General features: G+C 35.9%; 2 protein-coding genes across 3 annotated transcripts in view; both read left to right on the forward strand.

Moving 5' to 3' along the window:
- The window catches only part of LOC109545014 (NADPH oxidase 5), a 54099-nt gene extending 39056 nt beyond the window's left edge, over positions 1-15043 (forward strand). The window contains exons 3-20 of one of the 2 annotated variants that reach the window (XM_019915491.2): positions 431-525; positions 2862-2973; positions 3116-3213; positions 3332-3452; positions 3608-3758; positions 3834-4044; positions 6211-6440; positions 6490-6678; positions 6731-6924; positions 6981-7299; positions 7355-7696; positions 11757-11895; positions 13068-13294; positions 13351-13487; positions 13558-13653; positions 14076-14285; positions 14342-14545; positions 14607-15043. In XM_019915491.2, the coding sequence (XP_019771050.2) occupies positions 431-525; positions 2862-2973; positions 3116-3213; positions 3332-3452; positions 3608-3758; positions 3834-4044; positions 6211-6440; positions 6490-6678; positions 6731-6924; positions 6981-7299; positions 7355-7696; positions 11757-11895; positions 13068-13294; positions 13351-13487; positions 13558-13653; positions 14076-14285; positions 14342-14545; positions 14607-14804 (3273 nt within the window). In that variant the 3' untranslated portion in view covers positions 14805-15043. The remainder of the gene's footprint in view (positions 1-430; positions 526-2861; positions 2974-3115; positions 3214-3331; positions 3453-3607; positions 3759-3833; positions 4045-6210; positions 6441-6489; positions 6679-6730; positions 6925-6980; positions 7300-7354; positions 7697-11756; positions 11896-13067; positions 13295-13350; positions 13488-13557; positions 13654-14075; positions 14286-14341; positions 14546-14606) is intronic. The other variant, XM_019915492.2, reaches the window with a different exon arrangement.
- A 3302-nt stretch (positions 15044-18345) lies between these two features.
- Positions 18346-21710, forward strand: LOC109545023 (MYG1 protein). The gene is made up of 6 exons (XM_019915502.2): positions 18346-18489; positions 18578-18737; positions 19606-19751; positions 19805-20135; positions 20780-21021; positions 21462-21710. The coding sequence occupies exons 1-6, from the start codon at positions 18416-18418 to the stop codon at positions 21637-21639; spliced, it is 1131 nt and encodes a 376-aa protein (XP_019771061.1). The 5' UTR covers positions 18346-18415; the 3' UTR covers positions 21640-21710.
- Positions 21711-22122: the final 412 nt, after the last annotated feature.

Consider the following 22122-nt stretch of genomic DNA (forward strand, 5'->3'; position numbering starts at 1 on the left):
TTGATATAAACATCATTCATTAGTTCTGCGAGACCTTCGTTGTCTTGAACAATACTTAAAAGACAGATGCTATCAATAGGAACATAAAACAGTAGTAATACCTCGATGTTCTTGGAGTTTACGAGATATTTTATGGTATCGACCACCCGAAGCTCCAAACCATCCAGTCAGTAAAATTCACTCTGTAGGAACATTGAAAGTATTTCAACAATTCTTTTTTATTGGGACCAAGAGTTATTTACTTTGCAGACTTCTCTGACATTTAGAGATTCCACATTACTGCTTATTTTGGTATTTTGGTAAAGTCTTGATGTATATGTAGTAAACAAATTCAAAAGCTTGTAGTGGTCAGAATGCAAACACTTAGCTCACATTCATGTTTCCCTAGTGCAGTAAGAGGGCAATTAAAATACTTTGGCTTCTTTTGCAGGATCTTTTGGAACAAACATTCAAGTTATTCGACCAGGACAGGACCCAGAGTCTGCCGCAGGAAAATTGGATCGAATTCCTCAAGCAACGCCTGGCGTAAGTTATTGCTAATCAACATATTTAAAAGAGTTGTTGTCTCGCAATTTTGTTTAAAGAGGTCATAAAATGAAATAAAAAATCCACCATTCATCCATCATCATTCCTCATTATAACGTCAGGTTCGGCTTATTATGTTATTATACAAAACATTCTCAACTGCACATACTAATAATGTAAATAGATTTTAATCTACTGCATCGGGGCAGGTAATAATAAGTTTATTTATTGGCAATTTAATATTTGCATATAATCGTCTGTTGTCAGATTGTTAGCATGTATTAATGGTTCAGATAATGGAAGTATCGATATTCATTAGCCTGGCAACCTTTCGACGTCGATGTGTTAACTTTATTGAAGACAAAACAATTAAGTTTAGGTAGACAATAACCGTGACAGAACATAATACATAATGCATGCAACACATTGTTAGGTAACAGCGCATTATAAATTAGTAATGCATTTTTAACTTGCACGAAGATGCATCCATGGAATTACATATATTAGCATAACCACTTGTACGCAATTTGCCTTTAAATTCTAGTCTAAGATATTTCGGAGCTTTTAATTTACAGTGGGATCTTGTATTAATTTAAAAGGAACGAAAATAGATGGAGAATTGAGATAGGACTGAAACCTACAGGTGCAATTACTACACAGGCTGAGAGAAATGACACAAACATTTTAAAAATTCGAAAACTTCAGCGACGGAATAGGTCCATAATTTTCTCTGTATCTTACGATCTCACCGTTACTTTAAGAGACTGAATAGAAATGAGCAAAACATGTCATTGGGAGAAGCTGGGGAACAATTCACGAGTTGAAAAAATGCAGATTATTTATAAATCTTTTCTGGGGATTTAGAGCTTACTGTCTAAACCTTAGAATGATTAGAGAAAGGATACTACTAAATGGGAAGACAGAATTAAATCAACTTGTGCTTAGAAACAGCAGCAAGAAATGTTGACAAAAACCAAAAATTGAAGAAAACAACTAAAATGACGTAGATACAAACAAAAAATCCCGAGAATCAAAATAGGATCATTGCAGTCAATCAATGCCGCTCAAAGAAAACACTGCTTGAAACAAACAAACATAAAATAAATACTAAACATTTCATGAAACAGCGAGGAAAATGGCTAGAAAAACATACGTAACGTAAAGAAGAACTAAGGCAAAAAAATGAAAATATTCTCCACACAAAATAAACCAAGGGTCGGAAGCGATTATGACAAGGATAACAGAAAACGAAGTGCTAAACTGGCCAAAAATACAGCGATTACTCCAAAACTGTTGAAAAATCTGATAGAATAAATGTAAAAAATAATTAGACAGTAAACATATAAAGTTTCAGAATTATCCGGAGTATTGCGACAAATGGTCTTAAAATCAATTATTACTAATACACAATTTATGTCAAATCTAATTCTGTACTTTAATGACAGGAGGAAGAAAAAATTCAACAAATAACATCTCAAAAATGTGCAAAGAGAGGCTTGGTTCCGGCAGTTATATGATGTTAATGAATACAATTTAACACCTACTTTAAACAGTTTTTTACTAATTTTTGAACTTGATTGCTTTTCGGTTCTGAATTATACATTCAATTTTAATATTTTAATTAATTTAATTTAATAAATTTCGAAATAGTTCTTGTCCGTCTAGTAAACTGTTTGTTTTCTATAGTAATTTGTATAATTTCCCATCGGAAGCTATTTGAACGGTAGGAAAATTATTATTTTTTTGTTTTCAAGTTTTCAGTTTTGAATTCCACAGTTATTTGTTTCATCACTTCTAAATTTTCTCATTTGCATTGTAAATCTCTATGTTTAAAGCAGTTAGTGCAAATTATTTCAATAAAGTAATCGTTCTGTATGTTTATTAAGCTTGTATTAGAAAGTTATGAATTTCTTTTAAACATTTATTTAATTTGCCACTGTACAGAACAAAAATGCAATCAACTTTAAACAGTTTCAAATTAAATCAGATTAAATCAGATGACGTGCACTCACTTATTGAGGATTCAATGGTTCAAAATACATTAATTACTGTGAAAAATTAAAAGTAACATTTAAATATCTATATCTAAAAGTCCAGCTACAAAAAATTCTAAAAAAAGTCTAAAAATGGTTTTATAATTTGCTGAACAGTTTAACCAAGCAAAAAATTGTGTCAATTGATTATTTTTGATCATCAAATAAATGAGTTGATTTTTAAATTAATAATCATTCAAACCTTGCAAAATTTCACAAAATTACTTAAGAAACATTAGGACTAGTGCTTAAGTATATGTATATAATTTAACAATTATAACATTTTTTCTGTATTTTTTTCAGAAATGAAAAACAGATCGATTTTGCAGAGCAATTAGAAAGTGTAGCCTTCTGCCTTTGTGGAGATGAACCGATCAAAGTGCATCAGTTTTACCAGATTTTTAATGCAAAAGGGGTAAAGTAAAAGGTTTTGAAACTGAACCATTTCTCACCAGTTTAAGCTCATATACTTTTATGCTTAAAATAAAAAATTTTCAAAATGCTTGAATATAATAGATAATAAAAAGAATCATCGGTAATTTTTGCGCTCTTTTTAGATAAGCGATAAGTTATTTCGACTATTGGATGAGAATAATCAAGGAACGGTAACATCAGAGCAAATAATGGAATTTCTGGCAACAATAACTAACGCACGGTAGGAAATCAATCGAAAAATACCTCTTTTACTATGAAAATTCATTGGGTCTAAATATTAATCTTCAATTTTGCCTCTTTAAACTATTCTGTAAAAGACGCAAACTTTAAATTTGCAGGCCGCGCACTGGCATTGACCAAGCAAACTTGAATAGACTGGAACAACTATTCAGACAGACTGTTGGGAATGAAAAGGAGATTAAAAGGGATGACTTTCAAAAGATTGTTATGTCGAAAAATGTAAGTTGTTATTGGGAAATTACACCTTTCTGGCGTCCAAAAGTTAAAAATAAGAATCCCCCACAATACACGGCGATTCTTGTTCTTAGATGGGCACCATTTCCACTCTTTCTCTCCAACACTAATCTAGATTTTTACTTATGCTAATTTTTAAGCCCTTTTTTACCGAAAGGGTGTTCCAAATATTCGACAAGGACAACTCCGGATCGATTTCCCTACAGGAATTTCTCGATGCAATGCATCAATTCGCTGGACAAAGTCCGGACGATAAAATTCGCTTCCTCTTCAAAGTCTACGACATTGATGGTAAGCAATTTCTCACCAGCAAACACTCAACGAACTAAAATGTTTGGTATGAAATGATTTTTCGTATTGTTTGAGGTGATGGTCTGATTCAGCACAAGGAACTGCAGCATGTAATGCGAGCCTGTATGGAAGAGAACGGAATGCAATTTAGCGAAGAACAAATTGAAGATTTAACTGTGGCGTTGTTCGAAGATGCGGACACTAACAATCGGGGTGCCATCACTTATGAGGCCCTTAAAAGTCAGCTGGAAAAACATGGGGGCTTATTGGAGAACTTATCTATAAGGTAGTTTTGCTTTAGATTTTTACCGCCAATTAGCTTCTTGAAGTATTTACAAATTTTTCCAACCGGTAAACCGATGGTAAATTATGGACAATGCAAAAATGTGCTGTTAATATCAGGCACCCCCAGGACCAGTTTCAAGCCTCTCAGCTGTCGTCAGCTCATGTATTTTACAGTGGTGCAGACATAAAGTACGGGGTTCGGGAGTGTATTTTCTGGCCAGTGAACATCCCTCTTAAGGGGGATATTTTGTGGCCTCAAACTTTGGACTTACTTACATCCAAAATGTTTGGCGGCTCTGATTATGCCGAAAACTTAATTAATTGCTCTTCAAAAATGTGAAAATTAGAGTCCTTTGCAGCTTTGCTAGATTTATTGGTTTCTCGATTCAACTTTCTGTTGTTCAATATAACTGGTATAATTGACTAATCAAATTGAAAGAACTATCTAAAGCCAAAATGTTAAAGGATTAAATTTAAAGGGTTTCCCAACTGTAGAGTAAATTAAGTTAACGCTTAACCGGGTTTATTTGCTTCAAAATTTTTCATCATCATATAATTATAAAGGCACCAAACGCTATTATTTTAAAAATATTAAAAGATATACAAAGCGCGTTGGAATAGTTGTAGCGGAAGAATCAACGTTTTTTTTAATGGAACACCTTATATTTTATTTCATTTTTGATTTATTTTGTATATTTCTCCGTCGTCTTTAGACACAACATTCTGACATTTATCAGGAGACAGGTCTAATGCTATATTAATATTTGGTGCAAATTTGCAAAACAGTTGTCTTTGAAACTACAGGGCGGTCATAATCATCGTCCAAATTAACGTATTTTCAAGCTCAAAAATATCAAAATCCTCTCATTTTGGCTAAATACTAAATACTTCGCATACCCATGTATTATCGTGCTTTTTCCTGAATTCAATTTTTCTAAGTTGCTGCTTTCTAATAAACTGCAACAAAATAGACGTTATGGATCAAAATTTGTGTAATTTGGAACTGGACACACTTTGATTGCTGCATGTGATTTGATTTCTCTAGTCCAACTTTTTTAGTGTCTCTTCGTGTTTTTGATAGAGTTAACTAGTTCAGAAAGAGTTGCTACCGGATGGAAACTGAAACAATGCAAAATTTCGGAAAGTTTGGCATTTGGTCCAAAAAGCTCTGTTTCTATTTCAACTCGAAAGGCAGAAAGATAAACTTATTTTTGGAAGAGAGGATTTTGATTTTTTTGCCTTTCACTTTTATTTACAGGGTGATGTTAAAATTTACGTTTGAGTTTTACAATTTTCGTGTGAACTCGATTTATAAAATTTAGAGCTCATTTTGAAGCGAAAACTTCATAGTCAAGTTAGGTCAACAAAATTTTAGTTTTCAGTGAAAGTCTGTAAGAATTCCAAATGTTTGGCGGCTGTTCCGACGTGGGTCACTTCCAATGCTACCCCGCATATGCAGTTTTGGTTTGTGGTCGACTGTGGAGTTTTATCTTCAACATGAGCTTTACATTTTGAAAATCGATGCACGAACAAAAATGATTGCACCTCAAAACCAAAACGTTGTTTTCCTAGCGCACCCTGCAAATGAAAAATATACCGAAAGAATCGGAAATAGTTTCTAGATATGAGGTCTACCAAAATATTGAAATCAGGAAGAAAGGTAACTTTTTTTGTTCAATTGAGACAAGTCGTAGGTACTTAAAAAATAATCCATTATTTCATCCCCCATTCTGCAGGAGCTTTATCTACACGGCCTAATTTTACAAGAAACACAGACTTAAACTATCTTGAAACAGAAATTAACTTGCTCACACCAATCAGATTTTACCCAGTTCCAAAATTAAGCCAAATTTGTCCATGTAATCTTTTCTCTCTTGAGGAGTTTTTTTTTAGGATTTATTGTTATAGTGATCGAGTAATTTAATTAAGCCTGCAACTTAATATACGCGTTTAGTATGTTTACAATAAGACGATGAGAATTTTGAAACAAATAATGCCGGTTAAGCGAAAACTTAAATTACTTCCTGTGGGGACACCCTGTATAAAGGAATTAAATAGGAAACCAAGAAAATTCCTAACAAACAAAAAATATTAACCGAGCGTGTTCTTCTATTCTTCTGCAGTCTATTCTATTCTTCGACTTTTATAGAAATTTCTCTTTATTTAGTATAGACCGATGGTTGGTTCCACCTGCAACAGCCACCCCAAAATCTAAGTCTCTATTCCGGAAAATTCTGTCTTATAGACCGTACTACCTCACCATGCCATATATTCGGAACAACATGATCTACCTTATATTCCTCTTTGGATTCATTATGGTCAATTGCGTTTTATTTGTGTCCAGATCGATACAATACAGGAACTCCAATTGGTATACAATATTTGCCCGAGCATGTGGTAAGTTGGCTCTTTAACTCATCCAGTTTAGACCATGTGGACATTGCAGGACAATGCCTGAACTTTGATTGCGCCTTTATTTTGGTATTGATGCTACGTCGATGTATAACCTTTCTGAGAACAAGGGGATATGGAAGTCTTTTGCCCCTGGATCAACACATATACTTTCATAAAGTCACTGGATGGTTAATTTTTGGACTTAGTTTTTGGCATTCGTTGATGCACACTTTCAACTTTAGTAAGTTTTAGGGCAATTTATCCGCCTGACTATTTGCTGATTTTTTATTTAGCTTTAGTGGTTGTGAATGATCCAGTAATCAACAGCAACAACTTTACAACTACTGAGTGGCTTTTCACAACCAAGCCAGGGTTGTTTGGTTTGATTGGTGGCTGCGCTAATCCAACTGGGGTGGCTTTGTTTATTATTCTTCTCATCATGTTCTTATGTTCCCAGTCCTTTGTTAGGAGGGGAGGTTGTTTTGAGGTAAAGAAGACTTTTTAACAATCAAAGCGTTTTAAATTTCAACATTCTCTCGTTAGGTCTTCTACTGGACGCACCTTATGTACATCCCGTTCTGGATATTGCTGATACTACATGGACCAAATTTTTGGAAATGGTTCATTATACCTGGCTTGGCTTATTTAGTCGAGCGAATATCAAGGATGGACTCCATGTCGAATAAAGGCAAAACTTACATCAGCTCAGGACTATTGTTGCCATCCAAAGTAACGCACCTTGTTATCAAGCGACCCACTCAATTCGACTTTCATCCTGGGGACTACATTTTTGTTAATATCCCAGCTATTGCTAAATATGAGTGGCATCCTTTCACAATCAGCAGCTGTCCTGAACAAGAAGGTGCGTAAAACCAAACCCAATTTCCAAAGATGATGATAATTGGGCGATTTTCCAGATTACATGTGGCTGCACATCAGAGGGGTGGGCCAATGGACCAATCGCCTCTATGAATACTTTGAAAAAGAGCAGGTGAAACTGCATAACGGCGAAGTGAATCCTGTGCAATCATGTTCAAAGGGGCAGGAACTGAACGCGCCGGTAAATGGAAATCAGACAACTTTGACTCAAATTAAGGCATCAATCACACGGACTTTGTCCAGACGAGAGAAAGATACCAATGATAATAAAAAATCTGGTGTTCAGCTAGTAGGATTTTCCAATGAAACGTTTGAACACAACGAAGAAGCTGAGTTGCCTCAGAGTGATGCCGCGCAACGATCCTTTAGCAGTACTTCAGGTAAGTTTAAGGATGTAGATTTTTATCTTTAAGTAATTTATTCTAGGGGTTAGTGATGTAAAGGATGTGGGAAAACGGTCGAAAAATTCAACCAGTCGAATGGAAGTTTAAATTTATATTTCTGATTCTGCAATTGTCCAATTAAGCAAGTAACTCGATATGATGTGTTTTCTAAAGGTGTTTTATTCAGAACGAATACATAAAGTTTCATACTTGCTTCAAACTGTAACGACCGAATCGCGTAAAACACTGACTTTCATAACGATATTGCACTTTTAAATTGTTTTCTTAGAAATTGGTTTTTAGCAGGAGGGTTTTTTATGGAATGCTTAGGAGCTTCTTAAGCGGTAGTTAAAAGTGCTATTTGCAGGACAAATTGTTAGACTTACCTTACAGTATCTACTCGTTCAAGGATGTATCATCCCGGAAAAAATCCCGCTTCCGAAAAAAATTCTGAAAAATAAAACCGGTGTATATTAAACTAAGTAACTAGATTAAACTGGTGATATATTAAATTGTTTTAGATGATACTGAGTAGATTTCCGCTCAATTTATCTATTATTTCATTTTGCGCAATAAATTAATCTAACTTTTACTTTAAACTTTTTTTATTGTGGAAACATTACACAGTATCACATTTAGAAATGTTTACCGGGCTTTGAAGCCGTGGTCCATGGGAATTTCTTCCTGACGTTTCGGCCACAACTGCGGTGGACATTATCAAAGACGATGAGACAGTGGGCGAAGTGACAAAAAATTTAGCCCCGCCCACTCCTCACGCATGAGCTCACACGGCCGGGTTGCATAAATACGACAGGGGATCCAGTAGTTGAACCAGTCGGCTCTTCAAGCACTGGCGTGAACATAAAACCAGCCGGTGTCCACATTGTTTCCTGGAACGTCAACTCTTTGTATCCCAAAAGGTATGAATTTGAAGGCTACCTCCGGGAAAAAGACGTGGACATCGCGTTAATCCAGGAGACTTTTTTGCACTCTCAAACTCTCTTCCAAATTAATAATTATAAAATTTACCGTAAAGACCGCCCCAATAGTCGAGGGGGTGGCACTGCCATTATTGTCAAAAACTCCATTTCCCATTCCCCAAATCCCCCCATCGCTAACACCTCAATCGAACACACGTCGGTCACCCTAAACATGGAAAACTCCCAGATTCTTATTATTTCGGCCTACAAACCACCCAAAACACGTACGACCAAACTCGATTACACGAACCTTCTCAATCGAAACATTCCGACATTACTCGCTGGAGATTTGAACTCCAAAAACACTTCCTGGGGCTGCAGAAAAACAAACGCCGAGGGGCGCAAGCTCCTCAACTACGCACAAGACTTACAATTCGAAATTCATGCTCCCTCAGAGCCAACACACTATGACCACAATACCCTCGACATTCTCGACATTGCAATTTCTAAAGACGTCTACCACATTCTCCACGTTACAAACTCCGATTCGCTAAGTTCTGACCACAATCCTATAATTATCGACATCAACGAATAGTACACGAATAACCTCTTAGCCCCAATTTCTTACACAGACTGCGACGCCCTCGCATACCACCTTGGAGAGGCTCAAATCACTGTCCACCCTCCGCAAAATGTGCAAGATCTAAACAACTTAACAGACCAAAATACAGAAACCATTACCTCAGCACTCTCAAAAGCCACAATCCTAAAGCCAAATTCTAACAAAAACCCTTCTCTCTGCGCCTGAGCTCAAAACTCTTATTAAAAATCGTAACCGGCTAAAACGAAAGGCTAAACAATTCACCGACTCAGAGCTTAACAAACAGGCAAACAAACTAAGCAAGGAAATTAAAATTCAGATCTCAAACCTAAGAAACGAAAGGTGGACAGAACTTTTGGGAAACCTCCCAACGGGCGACCCGCGCGCCTGGACAATCTCCAAGGCTATGCGAGGAAAAACAAAAACTCACTTTCCCCCTATACATGGTGAGCGAGAGGTGGTCTATTTGGACGAAGAAAAAGCTGAAGCTTTTGCGGACTCCCTAGAACGCTAGTTCTCGCCTAACATTTCCGAAAACGACAATCTAGATTTCGAGGAGGAGGTCGACAACGTCCTCAACGAAATCGAAGACAAACAAATCCCCCCTGACGCCCCTGCAATTCCCCCCGTAACATTCTCCGAGCTTAACGCCCTAATCGCCACCCTTAAAACCCGCACAAGTCCCGCTCCCGACCAAATAACCAACAAAATCCTCAAACGACTCCCGGAAAATATCTTCAATCACATCCTTACCCTAATCAATGCGTCCTTTCCGCTACGGAAATTCCCAACCCCTTGGAAAACCGCCTCCGTAGTATTAATCCCCAAACCCACCAAAAACAAAACCCTTCCTCAAAACTGGAGACCCATCAGCCTCCTTCCCACTATTTTCAAACTAACAGAAAAACTCTTTCTCGACCGCCTCCAAAAACTAATTTCAGAAAACCAATTAATCCCTCGAGAGCAGTGCGGATTCATGCAAAAACATAAATGAATGAAACTCCGTAATGCAAGCAGCCAGGCTAATTCAAGATGCCACGATTGCTTGCCAGAACAGATGCTCCCCTGGAGTTGTCTGTCTGGACATAGAAAAAGCTTTCGATAAAGTATGGCACGAGGGGCTAATTTGGAAGCTCCTTCACACTCACAAACTTCCAGTAGCCTTCGTTCAGTGGGTGGCAAGCTACCTCCATAAGAGAAAGTTTTTCACTCTGCTGAACAAAATCAAGTCCTCTACCCGTGACATTGAAGCGGGAGTCCCCCAGGGCTCTCCCCTTGCCCCAATCCTGTACAATCTCTGCACCGCTGATGCTCCAAAAAAACCCCCACCAACCTAGCACTATTCGCCGACGATACTTGCTTTTACTATTCCAACCGGAATATTAAATACTTAATTGGCCCTCTTCAACGGCACTTAAATATTTTTCAAGAGTGGGCTGACACCTGGAAAATCAAAATTAATGCAGAAAGAACCAAAGCCATGATAATTTCGAAACAAAGACCTCCCACTAACACACCCAAACTAATGCTCAACAACACCGAAATCCCACTTTCTAAATCTCTCAAATATCTTGGCGTTATCATCGATTCTAGACTAAACTTTGTCGAGCACATTAACAAAATAATCACCAAAGGAAGCCAAACCGCCGGCATCTTTTACCCTCTCTTATACCAGAAAAGCAAGCTCACTCTGAAAAACAAAACTCTGCTCTACAAGCAAGTAATCAGGTCGCAAATATGCTATGCTGCCCCCATCATTAGCCAAACCTCCAAAAAAACCATAGGCAAACTCCAAATCTTCCTAAACAAAATCCTCCGCAGGACGACAAGCCCCCCTGGTACGTCTGCAACTCACAAATTCACGCGAACCTTCAAATCGAAACCGTGCAACAATTCGTCTCAAAGCTCCACGAAAAGTTCAAAACTCGCGTCCTTAACCACCCAAACCAACTAATTAAAGACACGTTTTCCCAAACTATCCCGAACCCACGCTACTTAACGCCGACAAGTCTAATGGCAGACCCCCACTGGAATCACCCGCCTAAAGCAGCCGACATATCAAACCTCCTGGAAAGCACCTAAACTCTCAAACTCTTCCAAGTTTAAAACCAAACGCCACAAACCACTACTTTTCTCGTCTCGTTCTCTTACTTTTTTTTTCTTTCGTTCGTTTCATACTACTACTCTTCGCTCTTAGTCCCACAAACTCCCGAAACCTACACCCCTAACCCACCAAGGCTCTTGCAGGCCTGCAGTAAAGACAAAAAGCCTTGAATGGCTACGTCATCAAAAACATCAAGTCACGGTAGTTGAACCAGTCTTAGTCGGTAAGCACTGGAGATCACTTCGCACACTGCCTCATCGCCTTTGATAATGTCCACCGCAGTTGTGGACAAAACGTCAGGAAGAGGTTCCCATGGACCACGGCTTCAAGGCCCGGAAAACATTCCTAAATGTGATTTGACCGGCCGTGAAAGCCTTCCTAGTCTGATTACATAGTATATTTTGTATTATTTAAAAGTAATGTTCTATTTAGATTTACCGAACAAGCCGAGGAAGATGTCTCCAGAAAACCGTTTGCAGCGATTGGTTTTTGCCAAAAGAGCTCCTTTAGAAAAGTCGTTGTCTCTACCAGATGTTCAAAATAATGCAAAGAAGCGTGAGCGAATGTTAGCGTAAGTTTTTCCGGATTATTTAACATTTTCTCTTGATTCTGCGTGTCTGTGAATTATTCAGGCATCTGTTCATAAGAACGTAAATTTGGGAAATGCTGCCTAACGAAACTACACAGTAGTCGCCACTTAGATTAGATTTGGTTGGTGCTTTTTCGTCATACTTTATGCAATGTTTAGAGGTTTATCCGGATTTTGCAATATCGATTTTTTAGGATGTCGACTGTTAGAAATGCAAATTGGGAAAAACAAAATATACAGCTCGAACTTTTTTTGGGGCGTTGTGGCATGTTTTTTTTATTGTTAAACATATTTGCAGAAAATCACAGTGCATCTTATTTGATGAAAATTGGCTTTCTATCTCTCGTTTGAAAACTTTCTTGCCCCCTGAATTTGTTTCGTAGATGCGATGATTTTATCTTATTCTTCTCAACTCTAATATACGTTTTTATTTACAACTAGAGCTTTATAGCTCACTTGGTTAGAGTTAGTACGAGCCTAAGACTAAGAGCGGGTTTCAAGACCCACATTAATTTCCAATTTTTGCATTTTTCTTAAAAACTAGAACCATTCCTAAAATTAATATAAAAAGTGAGCAGTTTAACACTCTATCCGCAGAGACAACTAGAGCTTTTCAGCTCCACCAGTTCTGTAAATATCAGCCAAAGACTAAGAGCTGTTCTCAAGACCCGCGTTAATTTCCAATGTTTGCATTTTGCGTAGACAGCTACAGCTTTAGATCCCAACTAGCTCTCTAAATATCATTAATTTAACCTAGTTAATTTCGACTTTTTGCATTTTGCGTATAAACTGGAGACATTCCTACAATAATATTCCATATAAAAAAGTGCGCAATTTTAAGTCCTATCTCTACAGCTTCACAACGCAACTGGTTCTCAAAATATGAGTCAAAAGCTAATAGCTGTTTTTACGACCCGCGCTAACTTCAAATTTTTGCAGTTTTGGAAGAAACTAGAAACATTTTTAAAATTATGTTTCATATAAAAACGTGCGCCCGATGCTCTATCTGGCAGTAAATCTAGACCTTTATATCTCCACTGGTTCTCTAAATATGAGCCATACATTAAGTTTTGATTCGTAAGTTAACTCAACTTAGAAAATCTAAACTTATCAATCCAGGAAATCTAAATGTTTCACTTTCCTTTATGTTGTAGATTAAGAGAATATATGCGCTCCGAGTCAGAAAAGAGTTTTGATCAATGCCAAATGCGGAAGGCAAGAATGAAATCCTTAGGTCTGGCTTATCTGAGCCCTCAGAACAAAAGCTTAGCGCAGAGCTTTAGGTACATGAGAAACAAACCCACTATCATCGCCTTTAAAACCCCCAGTTTGGAGAACTGTGACAAGAGGGACTCTAGTAACTCTTTCGCGTCCTCCGTAGGTATGTTGCACCACTATCATTATTCATCTACTTAAAAAATGAAACTTTTTCTTTAGTTGGCCACAGCAGTCCTTTTAGATACTACAGTCCGGAAAGAAGTGCAGAGGAAGGCCATTCGTTTCAACTTCACGATATTACAGCCGCTGATCCGAAATTGAAACACATTAACTATCCGGTTGGGAAACCGATGGAGGTAAGTACAGATCTAAGTTTAGTGTGCTTAAGTAGGTACTTCGTAGTTACTCATATACAATTGCAAATAGGCGAAACACCTTAATGATTGTCTGGTGCGCTCTAGGAGCCAGGCCAAGTTTGCCACAGATATCAAAGTAAAATACTCGAACCAAATCGGTACTGAGGTGAATATACTTGCATCAGCGTGTTTGTTGCGTTTGACTACTAATACAAATTATTCATAATTATGTTTCATTAAAAAATGCTTTGCGTTACCCAACTAGTGCCTTTGTGAGTGTGATATTTTACGAATTTTTGTTGCTTTCCATGTCCACTATTTTGCCAAAATTGATTAAAAGATACTTTGGTGAATAACTAATCGACCTTATATGAGCGCTCTATTAAAGTTTGGATAATTTACTCTAGACGAAGAACATCACACCAATATCCTTAAAAGTATTGTCTAAACAAGACAATATAACTATTGTTTGATGTGTATTAAACATATCCATATATTTATTAGCTAAATATCTGCTGCCACCTCCCTTAACTAATTTTATCGTAAACATTTGCTAGCAAAACTAGACACTAATTTCCATTCCCTTAGATTTTCCTAGATGGACCTTATGGGGCACCCTCTAGTCACATTTTCCGCGCTCAACACGCAGTGCTTATTGCAACCGGAATTGGAGTTACTCCATTTGCCTCAATTTTACAGTCGATTATGCACAGATATTGGAAAGCGCGACACACCTGCCCTAAATGCAAGTTTTCATGGGCTTGTGATATTCCAGCTACTGTAATGAACTTGAGAAAGGTAACAATTTGGAACAGTCTACAGGGTTTTTGGCAAATAATTGCCATTCTTTTAAGGTGGATTTCTTCTGGATCAACCGAAACCAGCGGTCTTTCGAGTGGTTTGTAAATCTGCTATCGCAGCTTGAGATTGAGCAGGCTGAATTGGGAGGTGCCATGGAACGATTTTTGGAAATGCACATGTATATTACCAGTGCCTTACAGAAGACCGATATGAAAGCTGTGGGGCTTCAACTGGCTCTGGATTTATTGCACGAAAAGGTCTGTAAAACTGAAAACCTTCCAAACCGATACTAATGCAAATTTATTCTTTTTTGTTTAGGAAAAGCGAGATCTGATAACTGGACTGAAAACCCGAACGAACGCAGGCAGGCCTAATTGGGATAAAGTTTTCAAACAAATATCAGATCAGAAAAAGGGCAAAGTTACGGTTTTCTACTGTGGACCGCCGCAGCTTGGCAGGATTTTGAGAGTCAAATGTAACCAGTACGGTTACATTTTTAGAAAGGAAAGTTTTTAGCACGTTTGACCATTATTCATATGGTGTATCTATAGATTTTGTAAAAAGCTGTTGATTGTAATATTGTAAATATCATATTTATTTTAGATATTCTACATAGGAAATATAAATTGATTGTATTAATAAAATGTACACACGTTGTTATTGTGCCTTAAATGCAAACATATATGAGAAATAGTGTTTATATTAGTTTAGCATTTATTTGTAATATACATATTCCTAAAGAAAAATTAAGATTATTTTGGAGTTTTTTTGCAATTTATGGAAAATTTGTGGCAATATCACATTGATTGCCCTCAAAAAATGTCTAAATCTTTTGTCATCACGTCAAACACAAAAACATCTATTATACATCTATTATTCACGCTATACGCCACGGACGTTTCCGACTAGCCCGTTTGTTTTTTGCAAAGTATTATTTGATGAATTCTCAGACGCCTATCGGGTGCACATTTAAAAATATTTTTGTAATGTACAGAGTGTCCCAAAAGCCCTAAAAGTATCAAAGTTGTGTTTTTCTAAATGAAATCCCCTATATGTTATTTCATTTTTGGATTCTCTGAGCAAAATAAGTGTTTGTTTTAATAAAATTTATAATGTCTCAATCTAAAGGTTTTTTAAATAATTCGAATGTTATCAAAATCTAATATTATTTTCATGTGTCAAATACTTTAGAATTATTTAAGTTATGTAAACGTAATTCGTAGTGTAGTGTAACAAAAAATCATATTTTATATCCCAATGATAATAAACTTACCATTTTATACAGGGTGTCCACAAATTTAAACTAATCAAATAAGAACTTTAAGTGGCTATAACTTGACTAACTAATTTAAATACAACCCCATATTTTTTAGCTTGCCAGGAAATGCAATTTTTGATTACCTATCGAATGGTACTAGGATGTTGATAACTAAGTTTTTGCCTTTTTACAAAATACACCAAATAATGGATCTGTGGACCATTTGGTGTTTTTTTAAATTAAAAGGTTAAATAACATATCAACAATAACATAAAACAAAGGCAAATTATTTATAACGAATGTTCGAAATGTTGACCGTCCATTTCCAGGCACTTTTCTGTAAATTCTTTTTTCAAAACCACTGCTAACTCTGAACAACATTTGCGGTGTTACAGTTTTAAAAGCCTCTCTTATGCCTGTTTTCAAATCGTGTGAAGTTGTCGGAAGCGTATGGTAGACAATTCCTTTTATGTACCCTCACAAAAAGAAATCTAGTGGAGTTAAGTCCGGAGATCTTCGGCGCCAATTTTGAAACCCATTTCTGCCAATCCACCTGTTTTCAAAGTTGACATTTAAAAATTGCCGAACTTCGCAGTGATCATGCGGCGGAGCTCCATGCAATTGAAGCCACATGTTGGTTCTAATATTGAAAGGGACCTCTTTTAATAATATTGAGAGATGGTTTATTAGAAACTGGAGAAACATCAAACCATCTAGATGTCCTTCAAAAAAATAGGATCCAATTAAATATTGGCCCAGTATTCCACCCCACACATTAAATGACCACCTATTTCGATTTTTCATGACCCTGTATGCGCGCGGATTCGTATCAGAATAATAATGAAAGTTGTTAGACACAACTTTCATTGTGTGGTCACGTTCACGTGACCATTGTTTTGAAAAGTACATTCATCACTAAATAACACATTTTCGAAAAACTTTTCATTTTCTGCCACTTTATCTAACACCCACATGCAAAACTCAGTTCGGTTTCCAAAATCATTTGCATAAAGTTCTTGGCAAAGCTGAATTTGGATAAAAGTGGTGCTTTTTGATAATTCTGGAAATACTTGATTGACTAATGTTAGTAATGTTAGTACTGTAGCCTTTGTTTTATGTTATTGTTGATATGTTATTTAACCTTTTAATTTAAAAAAACACCAAATGGTCCACAGATCCATTATTTGGTGTATTTTGTAAAAAGGCAAAAACTTAGTTATCAACATCCTAGTACCATTCGATAGGTAATCAAAAATTGCATTTCCTGGCAAGCTAAAAAATATGGGGTTGTATTTAAATTAGTTAGTCAAGTTATAGCCACTTAAAGTTCTTATTTGATTAGTTTAAATTTGTGGACACCCTGTATAAAATGGTAAGTTTATTATCATTGGGATATAAAATATGATTTTTTGTTACACTACACTACGAATTACGTTTACATAACTTAAATAATTCTAAAGTATTTGACACGTGAAAATTAGATTAGATTTTGATTAAATTCGTATTATTTAAAAAACCTTAAGATTTAGGTATTATAAACCTTATTAAAACTAACACTTATTTTGTTCAGCGAATCCACAAATGCAATAATATACAGATACTTTAGAGCTTTTGGAACACTCTGTACATTACAAAAATATTTTTAAAATGTGCGCTCGGTAGGCGTCGGACAATTCATAAAATAATACTTTTAAAAAATCAAACGGTTTAGCCGGAAACTTCCGTGCCGTATAGCGTGAATAACCCTGTATAAATGAAGCCAATCTGATCTAACGTCTATTAAAAATATATCTGATTTCTGGGCTATTGAGGGACACATTTTTTCAAATTTTCGGAAAATGATAATTACGACGGATTTTAATAAAACTCGCTGTACATTTATTCTTATGTAAGAATCACCTTTTGCAGAACTAAAAAAATCGGTTGATTCCACAGCAACCAAATAAAAAGTTGAATTCTGATTTTCTCAGTTTCATTCAGTTTTTGTCCAAGACTCTAGAATTTACCAGTTGTACAAAGTGCTTGTTTTATCAAAAAATGAGTCGTACATAAGAACCATTTTACAGCAGGATTCCTTAAAATCCATCGTGTCATTATCTCGATATTTCAAAAACTGAATTTTTAAAGAATTTTGGCCATCAATAGCAGAGGATCCAGACCTTATGCCTTAATAAAAGTTAGGTCAGATCACCTTCTTTTGAGTCAAAAAATGTGTTTACGGGACACCCTGTATGTACACTCGCAAGTATGTATAGGCGAACGCTAAAAATGGTCTTTACAGGTAGGCAGAACATTACTGTACGATAATGAAAGTCCAAGGATTATTTTCGGACGGAAAACAAAATAAATTAAGAGACTTTAAACATCGATGAATAACTATTTAAAAACTTATATTTTATTGCATTGTTTCCATTGCACCGTAAAAAAATGAAAGGAAAAAAACGCGCAAGGCACCTGAAAGAAATCACCCTGTACAGTCTCATCACAGTTCCAGTAATGTAAATCCCCCGGCTTAGGCTGTTAGCAGCAAAACAATTTACGTATCTGAAAATTGGGAAATCACAAACCAGAACATTAAAACATCAAAATATTAGTACTTCTTAGGGCTAAGCCGAAGCGTTTGCTGATTTATGTATAAACAAATTGTCGGTACGAAATGAAACAAAATAATGACCTTCTTCCATATGTGCACGATATTTAGAAATTTAGAAGAAACGAATATTTGTATGAAAGAACCACCACCCGATAAACATAAAGCGGAATTTTAAAGTTGGCATAAAAAATAAAAGAAAGTGAGGTTGGGCTGTGTCAAAATTAACGAACAAACTGTGGAAGGTGGAAGAAGATCGGCTAAATCTAGGGTTAGAGAATGGAACATTTCTTCAATCTAGGCCGCCAAATTCTTCAGCAATCTGGGTCTTTTGTGAGAGGAGTTTGGACAGGGTAAGAACTAAATAATAACTAATAGACACAAAGTGTTCAGTACCGAACAAGTAAATCAGGGCTTTTATAATTAATGCCTTTGCCTTAGATTCAACATTATGGCTTCCAATAACAAGAATTTGAAGCTAAATAGGAAAATCGGCACCCATAACGGCGTGTTTCACTGCGATGAAGCATTGGCATGCTTTATGTTGAGGCTCCTTCCCGAGTATTCAGATGCTGAGATTGTTAGAACGAGAGATATGAAGGTAAGTTATTGCAGCAGCATTATCATAGCTGGATAAAGAGTTTGGCTAAACATGTCGTTTGAGTCCCTCCGTTTTTGTCGGTTTTTGGTCTGCCTTAAAGAGCACTTTATATTAAACAGTTTCAGCGGGAAAAGAGCCTGGATGGCCGATAAATTAAGTTAAGAAACACTTAGGTACAAACTTATGAAATCGCTTTCCCAAAACCATTTAATTATACACGAAAATGAGACTGTCTGGTGCTAATTGCAGCTAAATCAGAAATTCATAACTTTACGTGCAAAATAGTCGCTAAGATGCATAAGACTTCAGTTTTTCTCAATAGTTTTCGGCAATCTTCAAAAGAAAAGTCTTTTACAGGAAAAGTACAAAATTAAGAAGATTTTGTCTTCTGAAAATTTAAAATTAATTTTTTTGACTCAAGAACTTGCGGTCCTGGAACATGAAATGTGAACCGCTCATTTGATTATATTTTCCAAATTTGCCCTCACGTTAATCAGTTTGAAATTCCCTGAGTATTATAAAACTCAGTGTTTAAATGATTTAATTATCTATAATTTAATGTTTACCGTACCTTTAAATTGTGTAAATTTAAGGCTCTATCCCGTAATGACAACTAGAGCTTTGCATGATGCTTGATCCAACAACTCAGATTGTTTTATTTCAACGCTTTAATTTAGAATTTTTGTATTTTCCGTGGTAACTAGAAAGTTGAATACTTATGGTATTGTTTATCTAGACTAGAATATCAAGATAATTGCGAAACTAAAATCAAACATATGAATAATATTAAGAATAAACAAATTTTCTGTGAATAGTTGCTAATAACAGTGTAAAATTGATACATGAAGCCTTTTCTAAACAATTACAGCTTCTGGACCAGTGTGATATTGTGGTTGATGTGGGTTCCATTTATGATCCAAAACTGAACAGATTTGACCATCACCAAAGAACTTTTACCGAAACTCTAAACTCGGTACGTCCAGATCTGGTTAAAAACAAGTTCAACAGCATAAGGTGTGTATCTTTCTTGATCTATCTTCCAAATAACAACTTCAGATCTCTTCCAGGTTAAGCTCAGCAGGCCTGATTTATGCTCATTTCGGTTTGGAAGTTTTATTGGAAATTATCAAAAAATCCAACAAAACCGTCAGCAGTGAATGTTTAAGTATATTGTTTGTTCATTTATATGAAGGGTTTATAGAGGAATTGGATGCGATAGACAATGGAATCCCAATGTATCCGGAAGGAATGCCAAAGTATAAAATAAACACCCATTTAGGCGCAAGAGTTCATAGGTTAAATCCTGCTTGGAATGATACCAGTCCGAAGAATATCGACGTTTTATTTGGAAAAGCTATGGAATTAGTCGGAGGCGAATTTACAGAAAGGGTTTTAGAAGTAAGTCGTCTTACATATGTATAAAGAGGGGCGAGACGATTTGTGCATATTTAAAAAAATGATTTTTGTTGATGGAAAGTATTTTTCATTTTTAACATTGAAGATTAGTTGTTTTCAAATCTGGGCTTTCAAATGTTAGGGAGCTTTTCGTCAAGTTTCCAGTTTTCTGAAAGTAATGTTCGCTTTACAAGCACTTTACTTTTTCCGGTACTAATTTTTTGATTTTTCATGAACGTAGCACAAAAGTTTACCAAATTCAATGCCTTTGGTAACTTGCAAAACTTGGCTCGATTCAAATTCATTTTACAGAGTGATTCAATGTTTAGTCAAAAAAATAACTGTTAGAAAAGTGTATATGTATTTAGCAGCGCTCAAATATGTGTCGTAAGCGACCAACTTCGGGCATTTCAAGCACATCGAATACTATTTCAGAAACCAAAAAGGCAACCTGCCGAGGAAAGAAAACCGGAAAGTTTCTAAACTGAACAATGAATTAACATTTGTTTACTCCGAATTTTAATCCATTACTTTGTATAAACATTTTTCGCAAAAGCAAGTATGGTAGTTTTTAAAATAATAATACTTACTTTCCAAAGTTACACCCTCAATAGACTTGTAGATAATCGTAGTTGGTCATCTTTTAGACTGTTAACGTTTGGTGGCCCGCTCGTGAAATCGTAGAGAGATCAATTAGGAATAGGAAACAAGAACACGAATCTGGTGAAATAATTGTGTTTAATGATAGATGTTCCTGGAAAGAGCATCTCTATAGCTTGGAAGAAGAAATGAATATTGTAGGCCAAATAAAGTTCTGCATCTTTCATGATCAGAGAGATGATTGGAGAGTGCAGGGCATTCCAGTTCAACCCGACAGTTTTATTTGCCGGTAAGTTTTTGCAATTGTGCTCTGCGTCATTGTTCATAGAAAAGAAATATTCATTTATCAGTATTGTATGTATTTACGAAGTTCCTGTCCAAAGAATGCCGATACGTAAACAATATTCAGGAAACGATAAACATCCGATTTTGATCGGTTTTTTTTACTATTGCGTTGTTATAATGTAAACATTTTAGTATAGTTTTGCGTTTTGATCGGGTGTACTTCAATTTTTATCGCGTTTTTTTGTGATAGATTGATATTTTAAAGAACAATGTACGTGCTTATTTAGTTAGTTTGTATAGCAATTATTATATTTATAATTATCGTGAAAACCCATCGAACACGAAAACAATCGAAGTTTAATGAAGGCGAATTGAATTACTATTAGTGCATTCCAATAGGGCTTGTTTTTTTTTTTTAATAAATCGTTTTCTTTCTGTTTCCAGTGTGTTTCTCCACAAAGACTGGAGAGGTTTGCGCGATGAAGATCTCAGTAAAATATCTAACATCAAAGAATGTATGTTTTGTCACTCTTCGGGTTTCATCGGGGGTAATAAGACGAAAGAAGGAGCAATGCAGATGGCTGTAACCAGCTTAAAGGCCGCTCAAGTGGACAAAGACTAATGTGAAGCGTAAGTTAACAGTACAAATATTAATTTTGATTTGCTGACTACAATAAATATTTTTTAAATGTTTTTTGTTTGCTTAAACCAATATTAATGGGTTTCTAGAGGAAACATATCCCTATTTATGTTTTTTCGGAAATATTACTTGAATATTTCTCTTACTAATTTGCCATAATTAATGACTTGAAAGCAAAAGTATCGTATAAGATTATTAAAATCAAATCATTTGAATTCAAGTCGTATGATTAGCTAATACTATCAAGCAAAATATGGAGGACAATCCCCAATTGACATTATCTGCTTGCGATTTTGGCCTTGTTTGCTTGGAAGAATACAAAAAAGGGACAACAACCGGAAACTATTTTATACATTTTTTCTTCGAATAGAGGGTTTTTTTTTTAGTGGACATTTCCAACGTTTCGGTCTCTACTTTGAAATAAAATAAAGTTTTTTTACAACGCCATTTTATTGTGCATACAAG

This window comes from Dendroctonus ponderosae, unplaced genomic scaffold (assembly GCF_020466585.1).
Source record: "Dendroctonus ponderosae isolate FM_Combo_2020 unplaced genomic scaffold, Dpon_F_20191213v2 Dpon_F_20191213_6, whole genome shotgun sequence".
Lineage (NCBI taxonomy): Eukaryota > Metazoa > Arthropoda > Insecta > Coleoptera > Curculionidae > Dendroctonus > Dendroctonus ponderosae.

What these genes read in the sequence shown, in the direction of transcription:
- LOC109545023 (XM_019915502.2), top strand. Translation starts at nt 18,416, where the DNA reads ATGGAACATTTCTTCAATCTAGGCCGCCAAATTCTTCAGCAATCTGGG. An exon ending in TTAGAACGAGAGATATGAAG is followed by an intron (nt 18,738 to 19,605) that starts GTAAGTTATTGC and finishes AAACAATTACAG; the next exon opens with CTTCTGGACCAGTGTGATAT. An exon ending in TTACAGAAAGGGTTTTAGAA is followed by an intron (nt 20,136 to 20,779) that starts GTAAGTCGTCTT and finishes GTCATCTTTTAG; the next exon opens with ACTGTTAACGTTTGGTGGCC.